The sequence below is a fragment of the Rutidosis leptorrhynchoides genome, chromosome 2, assembly GCF_046630445.1.
Source record: "Rutidosis leptorrhynchoides isolate AG116_Rl617_1_P2 chromosome 2, CSIRO_AGI_Rlap_v1, whole genome shotgun sequence".
Lineage (NCBI taxonomy): Eukaryota > Viridiplantae > Streptophyta > Magnoliopsida > Asterales > Asteraceae > Rutidosis > Rutidosis leptorrhynchoides.
Window position 1 is genome coordinate 534,312,470 of NC_092334.1, and position 25,039 is coordinate 534,337,508.

Genomic DNA, 25,039 nt, shown 5'->3' on the forward strand with positions numbered 1-25,039 from the left:
TAATGGGTGTGTTTGGCGCAAGAGCTTATGGGAGCTTATGGGAGTTTGAGCTTATGATTTAAATAAGCTCCAAGTAATAAGTTTTGTTTTGTAGAAATAAAAAGTAGGTCTTATGAAAATCATAAGCTCTAAAATGATAAGCTACTTCTCGTAGCTTATGAAAAAAATAGAGCTTATGAACTGGAAAATAAGTTCCAGTTAGTTTACCAAACACTTATAGAAAAAAATAAGTTCCAGTTACCAGCTTCAAAAATAAGCTCCAGCTCCAGCTCTAGTCCATAAGCTCCAACTCCAGCTACAAGTTCCAACTCCAGCTAATTTCATTCAAACACCCAACATCAAAGTGACCTAGATTCTAACTTCTAAGACACTCATTTTATTTTTGGTTCATAATATAATCTAGTCTATATTTTAAATGGTTATGCAAAGAAAAAAATCATCATTTTTAATCGATAAAAATATAAGGTTCTGGTTGAACACTTTAAGAATGACGTTTGAACTTTGAATTTTCATTAACACCTCAAACATATTTTCGATATCCAAAATGTAACATACGTCTAGTTACAAAAATCATAAATCACATGGTTCTGGTTGAACACTTTAAGAATGATGTTTGAACTTTGAATTTTCATTAACACCTCAAACATATATTCGATATTCAAAATGTAACATACGTCTACTTACAAAAATCTTAAATCACATGATTGTGCACGCGTGAGGGTTATCGTCACTAAAGAGTGATGCAACGGTTTCATCTGAAGCAACAGCAACCGAATAAACAGATGGGGTGTTGAAGAAAGCGTGAAGATTGTGATGCGACAAATCTTTGCTTGACGATGTGTCATGATAGTATTGGTTGGCAATGTGGGTTGGATACTTGTAAAACGAAGCGAAATGTGGGTGACCCGGGTAGGGCCATGGCTCAGCAGCTTTGCCCGCCCGTTTTATTGCTTTGAGCACTTTCTTTTCTTCTAAAGCGTAACCTCTCACAACGATTTTTTGCATCTCCATTTCAATTTCTATTTCTTCCACTCCTATAAAAATAAAAAATTTCAAACCGTTTATTTGTTTAGTTCTCCAATGATATTTATTAATTTTTAACCATTTTATTGAATCTTCGAACTTTGTTTCTAGCTTGTTGTCCGAACATGCATGAACAAGAAGTTTAGTAGTACATTCGTCACAAATTAATAGTCTTGTTTTAACTTTTGTAAGTATTTAGTTTTTCACTTTAACATTAAATAACTTTTTTTATTATATACTATAATATTTAATGAAAGTTATATTAAATGAAAAAAGTATAAAACTTAATTTAGTTATATACATGTTTTCAATTATTATATTATTATATAATACAAAAAAGTTATTTAAATTCAAAGTTAAGAAATAAACTTTTAAAAGTTAGAACAGAACAATTAATTTAGGACGATTAATAAGAAAGAATTTTCATTCAAATGTGCATGACATAATCGAGTTATCCCAAAATCGTATTTTGAAACTGAGACGTCTTGTGATTATATATAAGAGCAATGATAATTGTGTTTATAATATAAACCCACATAATCCATGAACTACATGGCATGGTCAATTGGTCATATATTTTATCTTCTTTTTTATACAAATTCTTTTATCTTTTATCTATTATATCTACGATTACATCGATTAGAAAACCTGAAATTACTGTTCACTGCCGCCAAATTTATGCATGCACATACAGCATTAATTTGAAATTTTTAAAATTACTGTTCACTTCCGCCAAATCCATTCAAGAGTGGAGCCAAAGGAGGGGTTGGAGGGAACTATGTCACCTCACCTAGCCCGAATGCTATGAACTTTTAATAGCCCAGGTCAAATAAATTTATTCAAACGTATCATCTAGCCCACAATACATGTTAAATAAAGCCCATATATTAACTAAATGAAAATTCCCATCCAATTCAATTACGTAAAATCACATTTACTTTTACTCTCACTATTAAACGAAAAGTAGAGGGCAAAATATTGTAATATTCAAATATTATGAAGAGAAAAGAGATATGTGCAAATTCGTTAATAGAGGATGCATTAATTTTAACGAATATACACGCCTTCAATTATCATTTACAATTATTATTATTTTTTTTAAACGACGATTGTTTTTTTGCATCAGTAGATCATTTATTTCAACGATCCTCATCATTTGCACGTAACACACACGTTCGGGCGAAAACCCGAACCCGACCGACAGTACCCAGGAACACATCCATTCGGGCAGTGGTCCGGTTTGTAACGACCCGACAAAATCGTCATTGACGGCGTCGTTAACTTAGGTCCCGTTACGTGGTCGTAGTCCCTAAATGAGAAGCGTTTGACCAAAATTATGTCGCATTCATTTGAGACGTATGAGACTTACAAAGTTTAGTTTACCAAACGGTTCGACAACAAGTTAAGTTTACAAAAGTATAAAGTATAATTGAGATAACTTGCGACATAATAAGTTGAAAATCACAGTTGCTATAAATAGCGTAAGTATGTATGCTTTAAGTTTGAATCCAAAGGTGCTATCACTAGCGTATGCATGTAAGCTTGACCCCAAGCAAGTATTCAAAGTATGCGGAAGCATGTATCAAGTAGCCAAGTATGAATCTGAGAAAATATATAGAAAACTGTCAACGAAAAACGTTGGTGAAATCATAGGTGTATTTGTAAAGTATGTTTTTGAACCACAAGATTTAGTATCAAAGCGTATACATCTCAAAAGATGTTGTTTGTATCACGAGCACCCAATTACCAAAACTTAACTGAATCTTACCTCTACATAATAGTGTTAGAACCTACACTATACACCGAAAATACGTTTCATCCATCAGACGAGGGTTCGTCAAACCCGTATGGCCACACAACATAAATTCTCGCTCACACCCTACAAGTGTAACTAATGGTAATTGAACTTGAGGATTTTTGTTCTAACTCGTATGTTTCTTTGCTCTTGTATTCGTATTTGTGTTCAAAGTATGAAAGTATAAACCGTATAAAATGTATATAAAGTATATGTTTCTCAGCCCACGATTTAAAGTATAAAAGTATTTGCAAATGTGGGACTATGATCTCACCTCGAGTGCACGAGTATAAAAGTACTTCACAAAGTAAACGTGTGCATGAAAGTTGCTTAGCCTTGACCTAAACAAGTAAGTTGTATCAATTAACCGGTTACGACACAAGGTCGGGTGAAATGTGTTCAATTAGTCCTATGGCTCGTTACGACTCGAATAAATAGCATGTGAATCACGTTATCAAGTTTCATGCAAGAATCAAGTATAAAATAAGATTAGAACGATTGCATAAGTGTTTTGTTAAGTTTGACCAAAAGTCAAACTTGGTCAAAGTCAACGAAAAAGTCAACGGGGTCGGGTCGGGTCCCGAACTATTTTCCTAAGCTTAGAAATCATATATGAGCATGTTGTCCAAGTTTCATGTTGATCGGGGGTGCGTAGCATGCTTAGAATTGAACGAAAATTGACCAAAATGGGCAGTCTGCCTCAGATGCGCCGCATCTGAGGTAGATGCGCCGCATCTGCATCTGGTGCAGCAAATTCTGGGGTAGTTTACACTTAGACGATTTCAACTTCAAATGATCATAACTTTTGACTCGTTAACATTCAAAACACGTATCTTATATCGTTGGAAAGGTAATTTAACAAGGAATACAACTACATACATTTCATGAATCAAATCCATCATTATCAACAATGAAAACCTCAATAAATGATCATTAAACGTTCAAAATTAAGGTTTCAAGTTCACAAAACGCATTTCTTAACTCGGGAATCCAATTTACACATACGATACATCGTTTTGAAGGTAATGAAACATACAATACAATTAAATACTTACTAACAACATTAACAAGCATTCAATGCATCAAAATCCCGTTTTAAAGTTCATCAAACCCTAAACAAAATTATGAATTCAACAATTTTGTAAATGAAGCTTTTCTAAATCAACCTACACATCAATTTGAAGCTAATGATGCTAGTAACACTTTTAATACATGAACTTTAACATTTAAACAACATTAACTCATCCAAAATCAAAGATTAAGCACACCCATTTCAAGTTCATGCTAATTACTCCAAAAACAACAAATCGAGCAAACCAAACATATATTCATGTTAGACTTGAGCCATAGACACTAACTAACACCATTTCAAGTTTATAAAACGAATTTGAGAAATCTAGAGTTTTTAGAAACCTTACCCCAAGCTATGAAATTGGTACCAAATCGAAGAGGATGAAGAGAGGATCACGAATATGTAATTTGTTTTGTGATGAACTTCCTTGATTGAATTTAGATGATAAATCTTTGATGTTGGGGTTTGAGAGAAGATATGGAAGTAGCAAGAATGAGGGAGGTGGAATGGATGGAGGAGAAGGCCACTTTGACTATTTGACCTAGTCAAATTTTTGCTCACTTGGCAAGTTTGGTCCCTCAAGTTTCAAAGCGGGTGCGGGAATTAACCGAGCGAATATTTTTAAAAACGCTAGAGTAAACGAGTGATGTTATAATTAAATAACGGGAATATTATGAACGTTAGTTAACGAAAGACACGAATTTAGATAACAAAAGGTATTCTCTAAAAAAAAGACGGTGTTAAAATAAATTTAACGGAAAAACGCGGGATGTTACATTACCTACACCTTAAAAGAAATTTCATCCCGAAATTTAGTTGGAAGCAATAGTTGATGTATTTTCCTCGAGACCTAGTGTTGTCAATTCTACAATTGAGTGAAGGTACTTCCTTAGGCATTTCAACGAACTTTGACAGTCGGGATTTTACGTTAGTTTAAAGTTTGGTTTCACGATTTATAGTTTCAACCGGTCCTCCTAGGAAGTGAAGTTTATCGTTGATAGTAAGTTCATCGAAGAGGATAACAAGTTCTTGTTTCGCAAGACACGCCTTTAAGTTTGATACACAGAATGTAGGGTGAACGGAATTTGTGAGTCGGAAGTGCGAAGCGGTAATCAACGGGTACAACATGCCCCAAGATTTCAAAAGGACTAAAAAAAATATCGCGGATTTAGCTTTCTACGTTTCTCGAAACGGATTGACGGTTATTTCATGAATGAGTTCGGGTCCTGTTGTTTGCTTGTCACCTACTTCGGTTCAACGATTAAGAAAATGACAATTATGGCTATATGAATTCTCGAAAGGTGTGGCGTTAATACTCGGATGAAAATTATTGTAGTAAGAGAATTTGGCTAAAGGCAAAAACTTTCCCCAAGTAATTTGAAGTTGATAACGCAAACTCGTATTATGGTTTCCAAGGTTTGAATCATGTGTTTGCTTGGTCCGTCGGTTTGTGGATGATACGCGGCACTCATGTTTAAACGTGGTCCCGAGGCTTTTGAAAGGCACTCCAAAATCTAGAAGTGAAACGAGGATTTCGATCCGAAATGAGGTACAGTTCTGTAAGGTATATTCGAACAAGTTTGTTAGGACTTGAAAACGTTTGTTGGAACAAGTTTCTGTTTCTCAAGAATTTTGCGCCGCGGAAGATTTATCGGTTTCTAAAAACGTTCGTTAGGACTATTCACCCTCGAGGCGAATACTAGTATAACGTGAGGAGTCTCTCTCTCCGTCGAGTATTTAGATAAAGGTTTTCCTTACACGAAAGTACGAGTGTAATGCGAGAGAAGTTTCCGCCTCGATGTGAGCATAACAAGCATATTGTAGTTCGTCGATAAAACCGTGCGAAAACGGGATAGTATACACGTGTGGCATATGTTTTGAAGTTGGAAGAATTGGTCATTCGTTCAAAAGCATAAATAGGATTTGAAAATATCAAGATGTGTCCCTGGTATGGTTGTTATCAATATTCTCGAAGTTTTCGGATGACAACAAGGAAAAATAAAGTCATGTACATGGCACATGATGGTGATTAGGTTGATCGAGTCCAATCACCATCACGAGTCATTAGAACTTTGGTATGACTTACCATAATATAACTACGTTGATCGAGTGTCGTTATATTATGCTAACTCATACCTCTATTCCCACATTACTCCATAGAATCAAGTTCGTGTAATCGTGAAGATTTAAAATGAACAAAGTGTAACGGCATCTCTAACGTGACTCGTATCGAATCGAAAGAATTTGTGCAACTCTGAAGAAGCGTTTCCCGAGTGAAGTGTATAAACGATTGTTCACTTCAATGCGGTTCAAGTCAACCAATAATGTCTTTAGGTACTAAAGGAGTAACGAATTATGATAACGAGTAGTACGCAACCGTAGTGATAAGCGGTGATGACGATACTCATCTAGAGTAGTGGTGGTAGTAACAAGAAGTAGTAAATAGTGAAGAACACCGGTGTAACGTCGGTAGTGGCTAGTGATTGCCATAGTGGTGGAAACCTTATAGTACTCGTGAATAGTAAGCCGGGACGGTGGTGAATAACAATCTGGGAGACAGAGTTCCGGACTGGTGTGACTAATGAAGTCGTCGTCATCCTTGCGCGTAGGAATCTCGAATTTATGTGTGTTACCAGAAAGTGGCAGAGTACGAGTTCGTATGATGAAAATTAGGTACCATTAAGAAGTTCGCCTAAGAATGATTCAAGTATAAATGCACAAGTAGTCAAGTAAGTGCTATCTATAGCAAATGCAAGTCAGAATGCAATGATTAACTATCCGGTTGTAGTCTAGATTCACTAACGCGTCCTAATGACTCTATCAGACACATTAATGCACATCCTAGATCCCTACAACCAACGCTCTGATACCATCTGTAACGACCCGACAAAATCGTCATTGACGGCGTCGTTAACTTAGGTCCCGTTACGTGGTCGTAGTCCCTAAATGAGAAGCGTTTGACCAAAATTATGTCGCATTCATTTGAGACGTATGAGACTTACAAAGTTTAGTTTACCAAACGGTTCGACAACAAGTTAAGTTTACAAAAGTATAAAGTATAATTGAGATAACTTGCGACATAATAAGTTGAAAATCACAGTTGCTATAAATAGCGTAAGTATGTATGCTTTAAGTTTGAATCCAAAGGTGCTATCACTAGCGTATGCATGTAAGCTTGACCCCAAGCAAGTATTCAAAGTATGCGGAAGCATGTATCAAGTAGCCAAGTATGAATCTGAGAAAATATATAGAAAACTGTCAACGAAAAACGTTGGTGAAATCATAGGTGTATTTGTAAAGTATGTTTTTGAACCACAAGATTTAGTATCAAAGCGTATACATCTCAAAAGATGTTGTTTGTATCACGAGCACCCAATTACCAAAACTTAACTGAATCTTACCTCTGCATAATAGTGTTAGAACCTACACTATACACCGAAAATACGTTTCATCCATCAGACGAGGGTTCGTCAAACCCGTATGGCCACACAACATAAATTCTCGCTCACACCCTACAAGTGTAACTAATGGTAATTGAACTTGAGGATTTTTGTTCTAACTCGTATGTTTCTTTGCTCTTGTATTCATATTTGTGTTCAAAGTATGAAAGTATAAACCGTATAAAATGTATATAAAGTATATGTTTCTCAGCCCACGATTTAAAGTATAAAAGTATTTGCAAAGGTGGGACTATGATCTCACCTCGAGTGCACGAGTATAAAAGTACTTCATAAAGTAAAGGTGTGCATGAAAGTTGCTTAGCCTTGACCTAAAGAAGTAAGTTGTATCAATTAACCGGTTACGACACAAGGTCGGGTGAAATGTGTTCAATTAGTCCTATGGCTCGTTACGACTCGAATAAATAGCATGTGAATCACGTTATCAAGTTTCATGCAAGAATCAAGTATAAAATAAGATTAGAACGATTGCATAAGTGTTTTTTTAAGTTTAACCAAAAGTCAAACTTGGTCAAAGTCAACGAAAAAGTCAACGGGGTCGGGTCGGGTCCCGAACTATTTTCCTAAGCTTAGAAATCATATATGAGCATGTTGTCCAAGTTTCATGTTGATCGGGGGTGCGTAGCATGCTTAGAATTGAACGAAAATTGACCAAAATGGGCAGTCTGCCTCAGATGCGCCGCATCTGAGGTAGATGCGCCGCATCTGCATCTGGTGCAGCAAATTCTGGGGTAGTTTACACTTAGACGATTTCAACTTCAAATGATCATAACTTTTGACTCGTTAACATTCAAAACACGTATCTTATATCGTTGGAAAGGTAATTTAACAAGGAATACAACTACACACATTTCATGAATCAAATCCATCATTATCAACAATGAAAACCTCAATAAATGATCATTAAACGTTCAAAATCAAGGTTTCAAGTTCACAAAACGCATTTCTTAACTCGGGAATCCAATTTACACATACGATACATCGTTTTGAAGGTAATGAAACATACAATACAATTAAATACTTACTAACAACATTAACAAGCATTCAATGCATCAAAATCCCGTTTTAAAGTTCATCAAACCCTAAACAAAATCATGAATTCAACAATTTTGTAAATGAAGCTTTTCTAAATCAACCTACACATCAATTTGAAGGTAATGATGCTAGTAACACTTTTAATACATGAACTTTAACATTTAAACAACATTAACTCATCCAAAATCAAAGATTAAGCACACCCGTTTCAAGTTCATGCTAGTTACTCCAAAAACAACAAATCGAGCAAACCAAACATATATTCATGTTAGACTTGAGCCATAGACACTAACTAACACCGTTTCAAGTTTATAAAACGAATTTGAGAAATCTAGAGTTTTTAGAAACCTTACCCCAAGCTATGAAATTGGTACCAAATCGAAGAGGATGAAGAGAGGATCACGAATATGTAATTTGTTTTGTGATGAACTTCCTTGATTGAATTTAGATGATAAATCTTTGATGTTGGGGTTTGAGAGAAGATATGGAAGTAGCAAGAATGAGGGAGGTGGAATGGATGGAGGAGAAGGCCACTTTGACTATTTGACCTAGTCAAATTTTTGCTCACTTGGTAAGTTTGGTCCCTCAAGTTTCAAAGCGGGTGCGGGAATTAACCGAGCGAATATTTTTAAAAACGCTAGAGTAAACGAGTGATGTTATAATTAAATAACGGGAATATTATGAACGTTAGTTAATGAAAGACACGAATTTAGATAACAAAAGGTATTATCTAAAAAAAAAGACGGTGTTAAAATAAATTTAACGGAAAAACGCGGGATGTTACACGGTTAGAGGTCCGGGAACGAATCCGGTAAAACCTCCTTATAGGGTCAATATATACCACCATTATTGGTGTTTAATTGATTTAAAGAAAATCATGTTATCCATAAGGATCGAACTCATTACTTCTCCATATCCCATGATGTAACGACCCGCACTTTTTCGATCGTTCTATACTTATAAGATTAATATTTACATAAATTAAACCTTACCAACATGATAAGCAATCCAAATTGTCGAGACTTATGTTTTTCGAAAAGAGTTTTACACAACGTTTGACCGTCTAGTTTGACCGATGATATCACGAACTATACAATATATGATAATTATACGTTTGTGTATATATATGTATATATACATATTTAACATGACCTAAGAATGTTTTAATATCTCATTTTGTATTAATAACAATAAGTTATAAGTATATTTTGAAACTACTAACTTAAGTTTTCAAAACGATAACCATACGTAACGTTATTTGACTTAAATACTTATGACCTATAATGTTTATACATATATCGTATAAGTAATGTATTTAATCACTTTTAAAGACTTAAATATATAAAACAATATAAGTATATTTACAAAAGATAGCTATATTTGAATCCTCGTTCCGTTTTCTCAAAGATTTCTATACGTATACCTAGGGTATATGTACCCGTATCATACGCAGCTTCTAGATGTATTTACTATTGGTATATACCAATAAAAATCTGCTCCTTAGCAGCCTTAAATGATTAAGAAACATGTGGAACCAACCATTTGTCAAGTAGCATGAATTATTTAGCAAGAAAACAAAGTTAGGTATCTTTTTTTTCCTTTATAACCTAAAAACGTTTTTATGCATGCACACCATTTCTTCACCCCATTTTCTCATACTTACACTTCCATTTCTCTCTCAAAATACTCTTAACTTCATACTTGATCATCTACAAGCATTTTCCCCATCATTTAGCTTCAAAAACAACACTTAAACCTCATAAGAAAACCTTACAAAAACACTTCAAGAAATCCTTCCAAGAACACCAACTTACTTCCAATCTTTCATCCACTTCCATCACCCTTTTGGTTCTAGGTTCTTACTCCTCTTTTACAACAACCTTGTCCAAGGAACTTGAGGTAGAATCTATGTTCATAACCTTATTCGATTCATATATATATAGCTATCTTATTTTGTGGTATAAAATTTTAACAACAAGAACATAGTTTGAATGTTTTCAAACTTGTTTGCAAACTAAATAGATCCTTCTAACTTAACTTTTAAAATACTCTAAGACCTGTAATATAACTTAAATATATGCTAATTTAACAAGGTATAACTTGGTTTTTCAAAGATTATCTTAAAAACTGTTTTTACGACGTCGGAGTGCCACCGGGGGCTGTTTTGGGTTGGATAATTAAAAACCATCTTAAACTTTGAATTGGAGGTTTATTTTCTGGAAAAATGATTTTTACTATGAATATGATAACACATAAAAATTTCATGATTTAACTCAAAGTATAAGTATTTTTAGAAAAATAATCATTTAAGGTTGTTTACATGATGGAAAATGATTAACTTCATAAGTTTCACTAAAGTTTGACCTATGCCGTGTGATTTTGAATACAAACTAAGGTATTTACAGTTCATAGTCTTAAATAGGGACTCGATCCAAGGAGATGACAAGTTGAATCAACGAAAACGGAGTTGTAACGAAGAAACTATGACCGAAACAAAATCGGATATCCAAGACTAGTTTAGCCACGAAAATAATTGGGAAAAATTAAATAAATCACATCTTTTTAAGTTAACATGATATTTTATATATATGTACTTATAATTCAATTTTATATGGTTCAGGATCACCCGTAAACAACACGAGAAGATTAATCATAAGATCCCATGATTGTACGCAACACGTCATTTGACAACACCGGTACTTTATGTACGCAACACGTCATTTGACAACACCGGTACCGTGGGTCAAGATTAATCTCGACCAATACATATACGATGAGGTTTTATTTATTTCATTGGGGGTTTTATTTATTTCATTGCGGGTATACTAAACATCTAAAAATGAACCATTAAAATTGAATTACTAACAACGAACTGCTAACTACGGACTAAGGAATTATTCAAAGTATTAAAAGTATAACAAGTATATATATGTGACGTTTGTTTAAAAAGAAAAGGTATTGATATATTATATATGGATAGGTTCGTGATATCAACCGGAGACCAAGTCAAATTATATATATATCTTCAAGACGAAAGTGAGTATATAGTCCCACTTTTAAACTCTAAATATTTCGGGATGAGAATACATGTATTTTATGTTTTACGTTATGGACACAAGTAACTGAAAAATATATTCTACGTTGAGTTGTACCACTGGCATACTTCCCTGTAGCTTGGTAACTGTTATTTACAGCGGTATTGTAAACGCGAATCCTGTTGATAGATCTATCGGGCCTGACAACCCCAATCGGACTGGACGACCAGTATTCAACGGTTGCACAGTACTTCGTTTCGTGACTATACTTGGTACAGTGTAGTAAGATTTCATAATAAAGGGAATATGCGACGTGATTAAATGTTAACTATGGTTACCAAGTGCTCAACCACTTAGAATACTTTTATTAAAATGTTTATATATGAAATATTGTGGTCTATATATATATATTGCTGCCGGCATTAAACCTATATCTCACCAACTTTATGTTGACGTTTTAAACATGTCTATTCTCAGGTGATAATTAGAAGCTTCCGCTGCATCATGTTGAATCTAAGCAGGATCTTGCGTACGCATATTTGAGTCAAAAATAAGACTGCATATCCAAGAACTTGTGTTGTAAAATATGCTAGAAATCGGGTTGTTATTATCATTTGTAAAGTTTGTAAGTCGAAGATTATCGCTAAACGATAATCATCTTTATTTTGTCCAAAGCTTGTATCAAAAATAAGGATCATGGTTTGTAATGTATAATATATGCAGTTTTTCTTTAAAAAAATGTCGCATATAGAGGTCAATACCTCGCAATGAAATCATACGTTATCTAACACGTTCTTATGGTTAAGGACGGGTTATGACATGTGGTATCAGAGCGGTGGTCTTAGAGAACCAGGTTTGCATTAGTGTGTCTAACTGATAAGTCGTTAGGATACATTAGTAAGTCTGGACTTTGACCGGGTCTGATTTAAAAACCATTGCTTATCATTGTTGGTTAAAATTTATATGTAAATATTATGTAGTACTAATGGGTTAGTTGTTGTGTGATAGATGTCGGGCTCAAAACTTGTCATCACGTTCAGCGACTCCGAACCAGAATCTTCAGATGGTGTTCCAGTCATTAACCTATCCGATGACGAAAATAATATCTTTGGGGAAGACTCACAAATTCCGGATGAACCGACTATAGAGAACCCGGAAAGTGAACCCGAGGAGGAAAGTGAACCCGAGGAGGAAAGTGAACCCGAGGAGGAAAGTGAACCCGAGGAGGAAAGTGAACCCGAGGAAGAAATACAGGAAATTACAAAAGACGAGTTCGAACTAGGAAAGAAACGAAAGGCTAATGAATTAGAAAATTCAAATCCCGAGTTTAGTAAGGATGATGTGGCACCAACTCCACTAGACACTACCACCCCTATTCCCGCTATTCCTATTCGTTCTATCCCGGCATCCAGTTCTTTAGTCCCACAGCCAAAATATAGGCAGACAGCCAGGATAAGCGTTAAGCGATTCTTTGAACCTAAACGTCCTAGAAAATAGACCAAACGATGCGCTGCCGTATTAAACCATGGGATCATATAATGTTTTGTATAATATTATTAGTGTGGTTTGTTTAATGTTCGATGTAAGATAAGCATATGTAAAATAGTGAAGTGTGAAATGCAATAATTTTCCATGGTTAAGTATTATTTAGATGGTAGTAATTGATTCTGTACTAAGCTATTAAGTATGGACATTAACGGGTAGGTACTACCCTAGATATAATTATAAAACGCTAATAAGAAGAAAAGGCTTTTATAATAATACCTGGTTCATATTATTAATAAGCTATAATGTACTGTAAATATACACTACATCTATAATATTCCATGTGAATAATTATTTTCTTTTCATTCTTATAGAAGAATATGGCGCGATTGAACCGAATGACGGAACAAGAAATCCAGGAACTCATCAATCAACGAGTGAACGACAGAATGTTATGGGTCGAGGCTGCAAGAGGTGCTGCAGTTAACCCAAATCCTCGTGTGGGGTGCACTTACAAAACTTTTCAAGCTTGCAAGCCCTCATCATTCAGTGGAACAGAAGGACCGATCGGTTTAACCCGGTGGATAGAAAAGATGGAGACTGTGTTTAAAATCAGTGGTTGTGTTGAAAAGGACATGACCAAGTATGCATCGTGCACTTTACAAGATAGTGCACTCACGTGGTGGAAAAATTATATGAAGGCTGTAGGAGGAGATGTAGCTTATGATACTCCGTGGGAAGAATTCAAAACAATGTTAATCAACGAATATTGTCCAAGGAACGAGGTTAGGAAGTTGGAAGATGAGTTACGAAGTCTGAAGGTTATTGGTACTGAAATCACCAACTACAATCAGCGATTCATGGAATTAGTTTTGCTATGTCCTGAATTGGTTCCAACCGAAGAACGGAAGATTGAAATGTACAAAGATGGTTTGCCCAAAAAGGTCAAGGCAAATGTTACAGCATCGAAACCTAAGACAATTCATGAAACTATAACCATGGCAAACGAGCTAATGGATCAGGTCATCATGGATAAGAAAGTATCCAATACTGATGTGAAGGTATCAGGTAACAAAAGAAAGTGGAATGGAAATTATGATCGAGGTAACCAACAACAATCTTTTAAGAAACAAGAAAACACGCAAGGTGCGGGTAGTGGTTTAAGCTTTGGTTATAAAGGACAAAATCCTTTATGCAACCGATGCCACAAACATCACTCTGGCAACTGTAATGTGGTATGCAACAAATGTAATCGAAAGGGTCATCTTGCTGAAGATTGTAGGGCTCTCGTTACAAATACAAATGGTACCAAGACTCCTGCCACCAATGCAAATAGAACTGCTTTGGCTACCATTACTTATTTTGGGTGTGGAAAACAAGGTCACTATAAGAGCCAGTGCCCGAATCCAGAGAAGAATATCGGACCTGCACGTGGGAGAGCATTTGTTATTAATGCTAGAGAGGCATGTGAAGACCCGGAGCTTGTTACGGGTACGTTTACCATTAATAACTTATCCGCATCTATTATATTTGATACTGGTGCTGATAGAAGTTACGTGTGTAGAGACTTTCACGCTAAATTGAATTGTTCATCATTACCTCTAGATGCTAAGTACATGATTGAGTTAGCTAATGGTAAACTAATTAAAGCCGATAAAATTTGCCGTGATTGTAAAATAAATTTAGCCGGAGAAACATTTAAGATTGATTTGATACCCGTAGAATTAGGAAGTTTTGATGTAATAATCGGCATGGACTGGATGTCCAAAATAGGAGCTGAAGTTGTGTGCGCCAAGAAGGCAATTCGCATTCCTCGTAAGGATAAAACGCCAGTAATGATTTATGGAGAGAAGGGTAAATCAAAGCTAAAACTCATTAGTTATTTGAAAGCTCAAAAGTGCTTGAAGAAAGGGTGCTATGCTATCTTAGCACATGTTAATAAAGTCGAAAAGAAAGAAAAAGAGAAATGCATCAATGACGTGCCTGTGGCAAGAGATTTTCCTGAAGTATTTCCGGAAGAGTTGCCGGGATTACCTCCATTTAGATATGTAGAATTTCAAATAGATCTTGTACCAGGAGCTGCACCGGTTGCCCGTGCTCCATATAGACTTGCACCGTCCGAGTTAAAAGAACTTCAGAGTCAGTTAAAAGAATTACTGGATCGTGGATTCATACGACCAAGTACTTCACCGTGGGGAGCTCCAATTTTATTCGTCAAGAAGAAAGACGGATCTTTCCGAATGTGTATAGATTATCGTGAATTAAATAAGTTAACTATCAAGAATCGGTATCCACTACCGAGAATTGACGACTTATTTGATCAACTCCAAGGATCATGTGTGTACTCGAAAATTGACCTAAGATCGGGCTATCATCAATTACGTGTCAAAGAAGAAGATATACCAAAAACTGCTTTTCGGACACGCTACGGTCATTACGAATTTTTGGTCATGCCGTTTGGATTGACGAATGCGCCAGCTGTATTCATGGACCTCATGAATCGAGTTTGTAGTCCATATTTAGATAAGTTTGTTATCGTTTTCATTGATGATATTCTTATCTATTCCAAGAGTGAGCAAGAGCATGAGCAGCATTTAAGGTTGATATTAGAGTTGTTGAGAAAAGAACAGCTATATGCTAAATTTTCTAAATGTGCTTTCTGGTTGAAAGAAGTGCAATTTCTTGGCCACGTTGTTAGTAGCAAAGGAATTCAGGTTGATCCAGCAAAAATTGAAGCCATTGAAAAATGGGAGACTCCTAAGACACCAATGCAGATACGCCAATTTTTGGGTTTAGCCGGTTATTATAGAAGGTTTATTCAAGATTTTTCCCGAATAGCTAAGCCGTTGACAGCGTTAACGCAAAAAGGGAAGAAATATGAATGGACTTCTGAGCAGGAGAGTGCATTTCAATTACTGAAAAAGAAGTTGACTACGGCGCCTATTTTATCGTTACCAGAAGGGAACGATGATTTTGAAATATATTGTGACGCTTCGCGACAAGGTTTTGGTTGCGTTCTTATGCAACGGAAGAAAGTTATTGCATACGCATCCCGACAATTAAAGATTCACGAGCGGAATTATACGACGCATGATCTAGAACTGGGAGCAGTCGTGTTTGCATTGAAGATATGGAGACACTACTTGTATGGGGTTAAATGCACTGTGTTTACTGATCATAAAAGCCTTCAACATATTTTCGATCAAAAACAGCTGAACATGAGGCAACGTAGGTGGGTCGAGCTGATAAACGACTATGATTGTGAAATTCGTTATCATCCCAGGAAAGCGAATGTGGTGGCTGACGCACTAAGCAGAAAGGAACGAGAACCAATTCGAGTACGAGCGATGAACATAAAAATTCGCATGAATCTCAACTCACAAATCAAAGAAGTTCAACGAGAAGCACTTACTAAAGAAAATATAGGAAATGAAATAATGAAGAAGTATGAGAAGCAACTCGTTATGCGGGAAGATGGAATTCGATATTTTGCAAACCGTATTTGGGTACCAAAGTTGGGTGGATTAAGGAAGTTAATATTGAATGAGGCACATAAGACAAGATACTCGATACATCCTGGAGTTGGAAAGATGTATCAAGATCTTAAGACGCATTATTGGTGGCCTAATTTGAAGACAGACGTTGCAACATATGTTGGGGAATGTTTAACTTGTTCCAAAGTCAAAGCAGAACACCAGAAGCCGTCAGGATTACTTCAACAACCAGAAATTCCAGAATGGAAATGGGACGGTATTACCATGGATTTCATCACGAAGTTACCAAAGACTGCCTGGGGATACGACACTATTTGGGTAATTGTTGATCGTCTTACCAAATCTGCACATTTCTTGCCTATAAAGGAAACGGATAGAATGGAGAAATTATTACGATTATATATAAAGGAAATAGTTTCAAGGCATGGAATACCTATTTCCATTATATCTGATCGTGATAGTAGATTTACCTCAAAGTTCTGGCAATCACTACAGGAGGCACTAGGAACTCGTTTGGATATGAGTACCGCATATCATCCGCAAACTGACGGGCAGAGTGAAAGAACAATTCAGACTCTTGAAGACATGCTCAGGGCATGTGTGATCGATTTTGGAAACGGATGGGATAAGTATTTACCATTAGCAGAATTCTCGTATAATAATAGTTATCATGCGAGCATTAAAGCTGCGCCATTTGAAGCACTGTATGGAAGGAAGTGTAGATCTCCTATTTGTTGGAATGAAGTAGGAGATCGACAATTAACTGGTCCCGAGATCATACACGAAACGACTGAGAAGATAGTACAAATCAAGGAGAGATTGAAAACAGCCCGTAGTCGCCAAAAGAGCTACGCCGATGTCCGAAGGAAACCATTAGAGTTTCAGATCGGTGACATGGTTATGTTAAAGGTGTCACCATGGAAAGGTGTAATACGCTTCGGAAAAAGGGGTAAACTGAACCCAAGATATGTAGGCCCGTTCAAGATCATCGAACGCATTGGACCGGTAGCTTATCGACTTGAGTTACCGCAACAACTCGCCGGAGTACATAATACCTTTCACGTCTCAAACCTTAAGAAGTGTCTTGCAAAGGAAGACCTCACCATTCCTCTTGAAGAAATCCATGTCGACGAGAAACTACAATTCATCGAAGAACCAATCGAAATCATGGATCGTGAAGTTAAACGGCTCAAGCAGAGCAACATACCGATCGTTAAGGTTCGTTGGAATGCTCGAAGGGGTCCCGATTTTACTTGGGAACGAGAGGATCAAATGAAACAAAAGTATCCACACTTGTTTCTCGATGACGCAAAATAGGTACAATTTTAAAATTTCGGGACGAAATTTATTTAACGGGGAGGTAATGTAACGACCCGCACTTTTTCGATCGTTCTATACTTATAAGATTAATATTTACATAAATTAAACCTTACCAACAAGATAAGCAATCCAAATTGTCGAGACTTATGTTTTTCGAAAAGAGTTTTACACAACGTTTGACCGTCTAGTTTGACCGATGATATCACGAACTATACAATATATGATAATTATACGTTTGTGTATATATATGTATATATACATATTTAACATGACCTAAGAATGTTTTAATATCTCATTTTGTATTAATAACAATAAGTTATAAGTATATTTTGAAACTACTAACTTAAGTTTTCAAAACGATAACCATACGTAACGTTATTTGACTTAAATACTTATGACCTATAATGTTTATACATATATCGTATAAGTAATGTATTTAATCACTTTTAAAGACTTAAATATATAAAACAATATAAGTATATTTACAAAAGATAGCTATATTTGAATCCTCGTTCCGTTTTCTCAAAGATTTCTATACGTATACCTAGGGTATATGTACCCGTATCATACGCAGCTTCTAGATGTATTTACTATTGGTATATACCAATAAAAATCTGCTCCTTAGCAGCCTTAAATGATTAAGAAACATGTGGAACCAACCATTTGTCAAGTAGCATGAATTATTTAGCAAGAAAACAAAGTTAGGTATCTTTTTTTTCCTTTATAACCTAAAAACGTTTTTATGCATGCACACCATTTCTTCACCCCATTTTCTCATACTTACACTTCCATTTCTCTCTCAAAATACTCTTAACTTCATACTTGATCATCTCCAAGCATTTTCCCCATCATTTAGCTTCAAAAACAACACTTAAACCTCATAAGAAAACCTTACAAAAACACTTCAAGAAATCCTTCCAAGAACACCAACTTACTTCCAATCTTTCATCCACTTCCATCACCCTTTTGGTTCTAGGTTCTTACTCCTCTTTTACAACAACCTTGTCCAAGGAACTTGAGGTAGAATCTATGTTCATAACCTTATTCGATTCATATATATATAGCTATCTTATTTTGTGGTATAAAATTTTAACAACAAGAACATAGTTTGAATGTTTTCAAACTTGTTTGCAAACTAAATAGATCCTTCTAACTTAACTTTTAAAATACTCTAAGACCTGTAATATAACTTAAATATATGCTAATTTAACAAGGTATAACTTGGTTTTTCAAAGATTATCTTAAAAACTGTTTTTACGACGTCGGAGTGCCACCGGGGGCTGTTTTGGGTTGGATAATTAAAAACCATCTTAAACTTTGAATTGGAGGTTTATTTTCTGGAAAAATGATTTTTACTATGAATATGATAACACATAAAAATTTCATGATTTAACTCAAAGTATAAGTATTTTTAGAAAAATAATCATTTAAGGTTGTTTACATGATGGAAAATGATTAACTTCATAAGTTTCACTAAAGTTTGACCTATGCCGTGTGATTTTGAATACAAACTAAGGTATTTACAGTTCATAGTCTTAAATAGGGACTCGATCCAAGGAGATGACAAGTTGAATCAACGAAAACGGAGTTGTAACGAAGAAACTATGACCGAAACAAAATCGGATATCCAAGACTAGTTTAGCCACGAAAATAATTGGGAAAAATTAAATAAATCACATCTTTTTAAGTTAACATGATATTTTATATATATGTACTTATAATTCAATTTTATATGGTTCAGGATCACCCGTAAACAACACGAGAAGATTAATCATAAGATCCCATGATTGTACGCAACACGTCATTTGACAACACCGGTACTTTATGTACGCAACACGTCATTTGACAACACCGGTACCGTGGGTCAAGATTAATCTCGACCAATACATATACGATGGGGTTTTATTTATTTCGTTGGGGGTTTTATTTATTTCATTGCGGGTATACTAAACATCTAAAAATGAACCATTAAAATTGAATTACTAACAACGAACTGCTAACTACGGATTAAGGAATTATTCAAAGTATTAAAAGTATAACAAGTATATATATGTGACGTTTGTTTAAAAAGAAAAGGTATTGATATATTATATATGGATAGGTTCGTGATATCAACCGGAGACCAAGTCAAATTATATATATATCTTCAAGACGAAAGTGAGTATATAGTCCCACTTTTAAACTCTAAATATTTCGGGATGAGAATACATGTATTTTATGTTTTACGTTATGGACACAAGTAACTGAAAAATATATTCTACGTTGAGTTGTACCACTGGCATACTTCCCTGTAGCTTGGTAACTGTTATTTACAGCGGTATTGTAAACGCTAATCCTGTTGATAGATCTATCGGGCCTGACAACCCCAACCGGACTGGACGACCAGTATTCAACGGTTGCACAGTACTTCGTTTCGTGACTATACTTGGTACAGTGTAGTAAGATTTCATAATAAAGGGAATATGCGACGTGATTAAATGTTAAGTATGGTTACCAAGTGCTCAACCACTTAGAATACTTTTATTAAAATGTTTATATATGAAATATTGTGGTCTATATATATATATTGCTGCCGGCATTAAACCTATATCTCACCAACTTTATGTTGACGTTTTAAACATGTCTATTCTCAGGTGATAATTAGAATCTTCCGCTGCATCATGTTGAATCTAAGCAGGATCTTGCGTACGCATATTTGAGTCAAAAATAAGACTGCATATCCAAGAACTTGTGTTGTAAAATATGCTAGAAATCGGGTTGTTATTATCATTTGTAAAGTTTGTAAGTCGAAGATTATCGCTAAACGATAATCATCTTTATTTTGTCCAAAGCTTGTATCAAAAATAAGGATCATGGTTTGTAATGTATAATATATGCAGTTTTTCTTTAAAAAAATGTCGCATATAGAGGTCAATACCTCGCAATGAAATCATACGTTATCTAACACGTTTTATGGTTAAGGACGGGTTATGACACATGACACAAAGTACATGGGGGAATCATTGGACTATGCCCGCAAGTTCATCATTTATCATTTAATTATTTAATTAAGAGTCATAACGGATTAACGTTGATAACTATTGATAATGATATGCTGACGAGTATTGGCTAAAAAGAGTTTCAACTACTTTGTTTTTAAAATTGTTAGAAATGTCGTTTTATCTAAAGAATTAAGTATAATTAATTACATGACAACAATCTGATAATAAAACACTTTGATACGAATTCTTTGGGAATTTTTTGTATGCTGATCGAATACTTTCAATATTATTAAATTTCTCTGTGTATTGAATTTTTTTTATGTGAGCCCATTTTATATCTCGCACCCGACTTTCTTAATTAATAAGACGGTCCTATATTAAAGTTTGGATTTGGAGTCGCCCTAATCAAACATATAAACATAAGGCTAATAATAAATTCACTTAAACTATAAAATTTAAAAATATCCATCACAATTATGCAAAAATGATTATGTTGTACAACATATTAATTTTTTTTTGGTGAATTTATAAACTTGGATGGTGGGTTAATATTTTTATTATGATACACATTTAAAACAGTATATAAATTAAAAGGTATGCATCATTTGTTCTTAAAACAATATAAGGTTAATGTACTTTGACTCTTAAATTATAATTGTATATTTCGCTAAATTTTACAATCAAATATATATTTTTTATAATAGAAGGCGATATTTTCATTTAAGTATTTGATGAATCCGCTTGTATACTTTGCAAAAATCTGTTGCATAAAAAGTGAATATATTAAAAAATTAAGTGAATTTATCATCAACTTTTTATTATACAAACAACCGGAGGTATATATGTCTGATCGTATGTACATAATGTCATTTTCTACTATTTATTAAAGCACTAGGAGTCGTTACAATTTTTCAACGTTTTGCCAATTTAACGCCGAGGACGGTGGTGCCGTCAACTCCCCGCTGGCGTTAAACTGGCGTTAAAGGCCGCCGTTATTGGCCAACGTCGCCTATGTAACGGTGTAAATTGCTTCTTTTCCTTTTCTTTTTTTCTTTTTCTTTCTTTTTTCCTTTGTTTATTTGATGTTGTTTTGTTGACTTTTGTAATTTGTTTTTGAAGGTAAACAAGATGGAGGAGACACTACATAGTAGTGTGCTCAATTGTGTTTTAACTAGAAAAAATTCGACCGCGCGTTGCTGCGGTTGTATTCGACGCGCGGTCGAATTTGGATATACGTTGTTTGGTACCTAATATATCTAGTATGTTGGGTTGTTTGTTGAACGTGTATGTATATGTATGTAAAGCTTTTTTAACGATGTCCGTTTCGCGTATAGTTAGTTGCGTTGTGTTCGTAAAATTATTTCGAGTTGAACGGTGGTCTCGGAAAAATTTAACTCGCACCGAGCGAGAATATAGGGCCCGTTATTTAGTGTTTTTTTAACGATATCCGTTTCGCGTGTAGTTAGTCCCGTTGGATTCTTGAGATTTTTTAGAGCTGAACGGTGGTCTCGGAAAAATTTAACTCGTACCGAGCGGGAAGATATGACTCTCTGAAAAATCGGGTGGAGTTTATTAATTAAAATAAAAAAATTGACAGTTTGTACCCCTGTTTTGGGGGGTGAAGTTGCATACTGCTAAAATTTTGGGGGGCATACTGCTAAAATTTTGGGGGGCAAATTTGTTTTTTTCCATTTGTGTTTGTGTGTGTCGTTTGGTTTAGGTGTTTGGGGGCAAACGGCCAAGATTTCAGTGGCAGTTAGTATGTAAACTAGTAAAATGGGCCCGCGCGATGCCGCGGGACCTTTCGGGTTGTATATTCATAGTTAATGGAGCGTTATGTATTTACAGAAGTAAAAACGTTTTACTACGGGTGTTTTTAAATACATGTAGTTAGTATCTAATGTACCTAATGGCCTTTTTAACGGCATGAAGATCGTGTAAAAAAAAAAGGGAAACAGAATTATCGATATGATGTAGTTAGTTTGGGGAGTTTATTATAGGTTATGGAGCACTGATCTAAATACACGTAATTAGCGTTTTTTTTTTGGAAGTGTCCGTGTCGCGTATAGTTAGTCTCGTTGTGCTCGTTAGATATTTTTGAGTTGAACGGTGGGTTCGAAAAAAATTAACGCGAGCCGAGCGGGAAGATATGTCCCGTTGAGTATTGAATAGAATCCGAGGTATTTAGCGTTTTTTTAGAAGTGTCCGTTTCGCGTATAGTTAGTCCCGTTGTGTTCGTTAGTTTTTTTTGAGTTGAACGGTGGGTTCGAAAAATTTGAACGCGAGTCGAGCGGAAAGGTATGTCCCGCTGAAAATATGGGCGAAGTTTAGTTAAGTTTTTTTATTAAAATATTGATTTTACACTTGATATCCCTGGTTTGAGGGTTGGGATGTAACTTGATACATTTTTTAGGGGTTGTTTTGTATTTTTTTCCCCTTTTTTACTTGTTGTCGTTTTTGGGGGGAATTGGGTGGGGGTTGGGATAAAACGGCAGAAAATCTTGTGTTGGTTAGTATGTATGGACAATGTAAATTGGGATTAAATAGGGCCAGATTTTGGGCCATTAAAAATAACAAAAAAATGGCTGATTTTTTTTAATAAATTGGGCCAGTTTTTTTTCTTAAAATCACAATAATACTTATTTTTATTTATATTATATTTTGTTAATTAAATAAATTAAATAATAAATAAAAGTATAAAAATTAATTAAATAATAATAATTAAATAATTGATTTAATACTGAATGATTTCTCCTGTTTTGGCCTCAGTGTTAAGTTTAACACTAAGATTTAACACCGAGCCTAGTGTCATGACTGCTGGTGCTCGGAGTAGGATAATCATTTTGTAGTAAAATTACTTTTTATATATTGAACTTGTAGCAAAAAAAAAAAAAAAAAACTTTAAATATGGTATAATTTGTTACTTATAAGTAAATATATTTTTAAAAACAAATACGTATATATACACGTGTACTTATATTACTTGAAGAAAAAAAGCTTTAAGAGAAATTTGAGCTTATCACATTTGATTCTAGTTCAGAAACAAATCATTAAAAAATGTTTTAATTGTTAGAATTATATTATCAAATAAATATAATATAATTATGTTAAATTTTTTAAAGAGAACGAGCTGGTAATAAAACATAAAGTACACCCCTTGTTACGATCAAGTAGAGGATATAAATTGTTTAAAAAAATTAAAATATATCGAACAAGATTAGTAAAAAGATATTTTTGTTGCTTCAACGCATATGAAGGTGTAGGACTTGGACCGGTCGAAGCGCGAACTCCGAAAACCAAAAAGCATGTTTCATTGTAAATACCAAAATTTATCTAGAATGTCGACTTCTTAAATGTGTTTATCTTTTTTTCGTATTTTTAACAAATTTTAGACCCATAAAATAATTGTTTAAAGACTACGGTCATCGCCAAGGTGGTAAATTCAAGTGGTTAGTCTCTATCTTTGATTTATTATTTCATCTATGTTTTGCTATTGTTAAAGTTTGTTATGTTGCTTCTTTGTTTTAGAGTTTTAGTGCTAAGATATTTGGTAGTTGTTTATGAGGTTAGGGTTGTACTTTTATAAGTTTTTTTTTGTGTGGCTCGATAGTAAATAGCGGGTAGGTTCTTGTTTTTCCAGTTTCGAGTCTGTCCGTTATATTGTTATATCATTGTTCGGTTATTTCACCTTTCGATGAATTAGCCTTTTTTTTATTGTAATCGTTATTTTAGTAATTAAAAAAAAATACATCCCTCGTGTCACAGGCTCAGAACACATAATGTAATACTTAGTAAATTAATTTTAGCTAGTCTGATTTATCTTCTTCGCAGTATTTGTTTAAGCTAATTTTAAAAAATGAAATGAAAGGACTGAATTAATATTGTAATCGTCCTGATAAAAGTGTCCACTTTAACTAGACACGTAATTTTAAGAAATTTTACTAACTACAATTTTAGTCGTTCCATCTATATCGATGTCTTCTGTGATTAGTATATGGAGTAACAAAGTTAACACGTATTATAATAATAATTTAAAACATGGACATTCATAATGAAACAAAAATGACTTTAGTATTTTACATTTAGACATAAAAGAAAATTTAACCTTTGAGCTTGAAAAGAGCTTTCTTGAGCTTAGAAGCACAGCCTTGACAATCCAAGTTCGGTACTCTCACGTCCACTACCTTCAATCACCAACCAAATATCATTATTATGTTGTTTTCCGGTTGATTTCAGTATATATGTTACATACATTTTTGTTACATATATGTATACATATGAATATATTTCTTTATGCATATAGTTTAAAAGAATTGAGAGGGAGATAAGACTTACAGACAT

The 25,039-nt window shown here is 34.6% G+C and overlaps 1 protein-coding gene across 1 annotated transcript; it reads right to left on the reverse strand.

Annotated features, from left to right (window-relative positions):
* Positions 1-696: 696 nt before the first annotated feature.
* LOC139889617 (heavy metal-associated isoprenylated plant protein 31-like) lies at positions 697-25,039 on the reverse strand. The gene is made up of 3 exons (XM_071872559.1): positions 25,034-25,039; positions 24,804-24,882; positions 697-1,034 (listed from the first exon to the last, which is right to left on the reverse strand). The coding sequence occupies exons 1-3, from the start codon at positions 25,037-25,039 to the stop codon at positions 697-699; spliced, it is 423 nt and encodes a 140-aa protein (XP_071728660.1).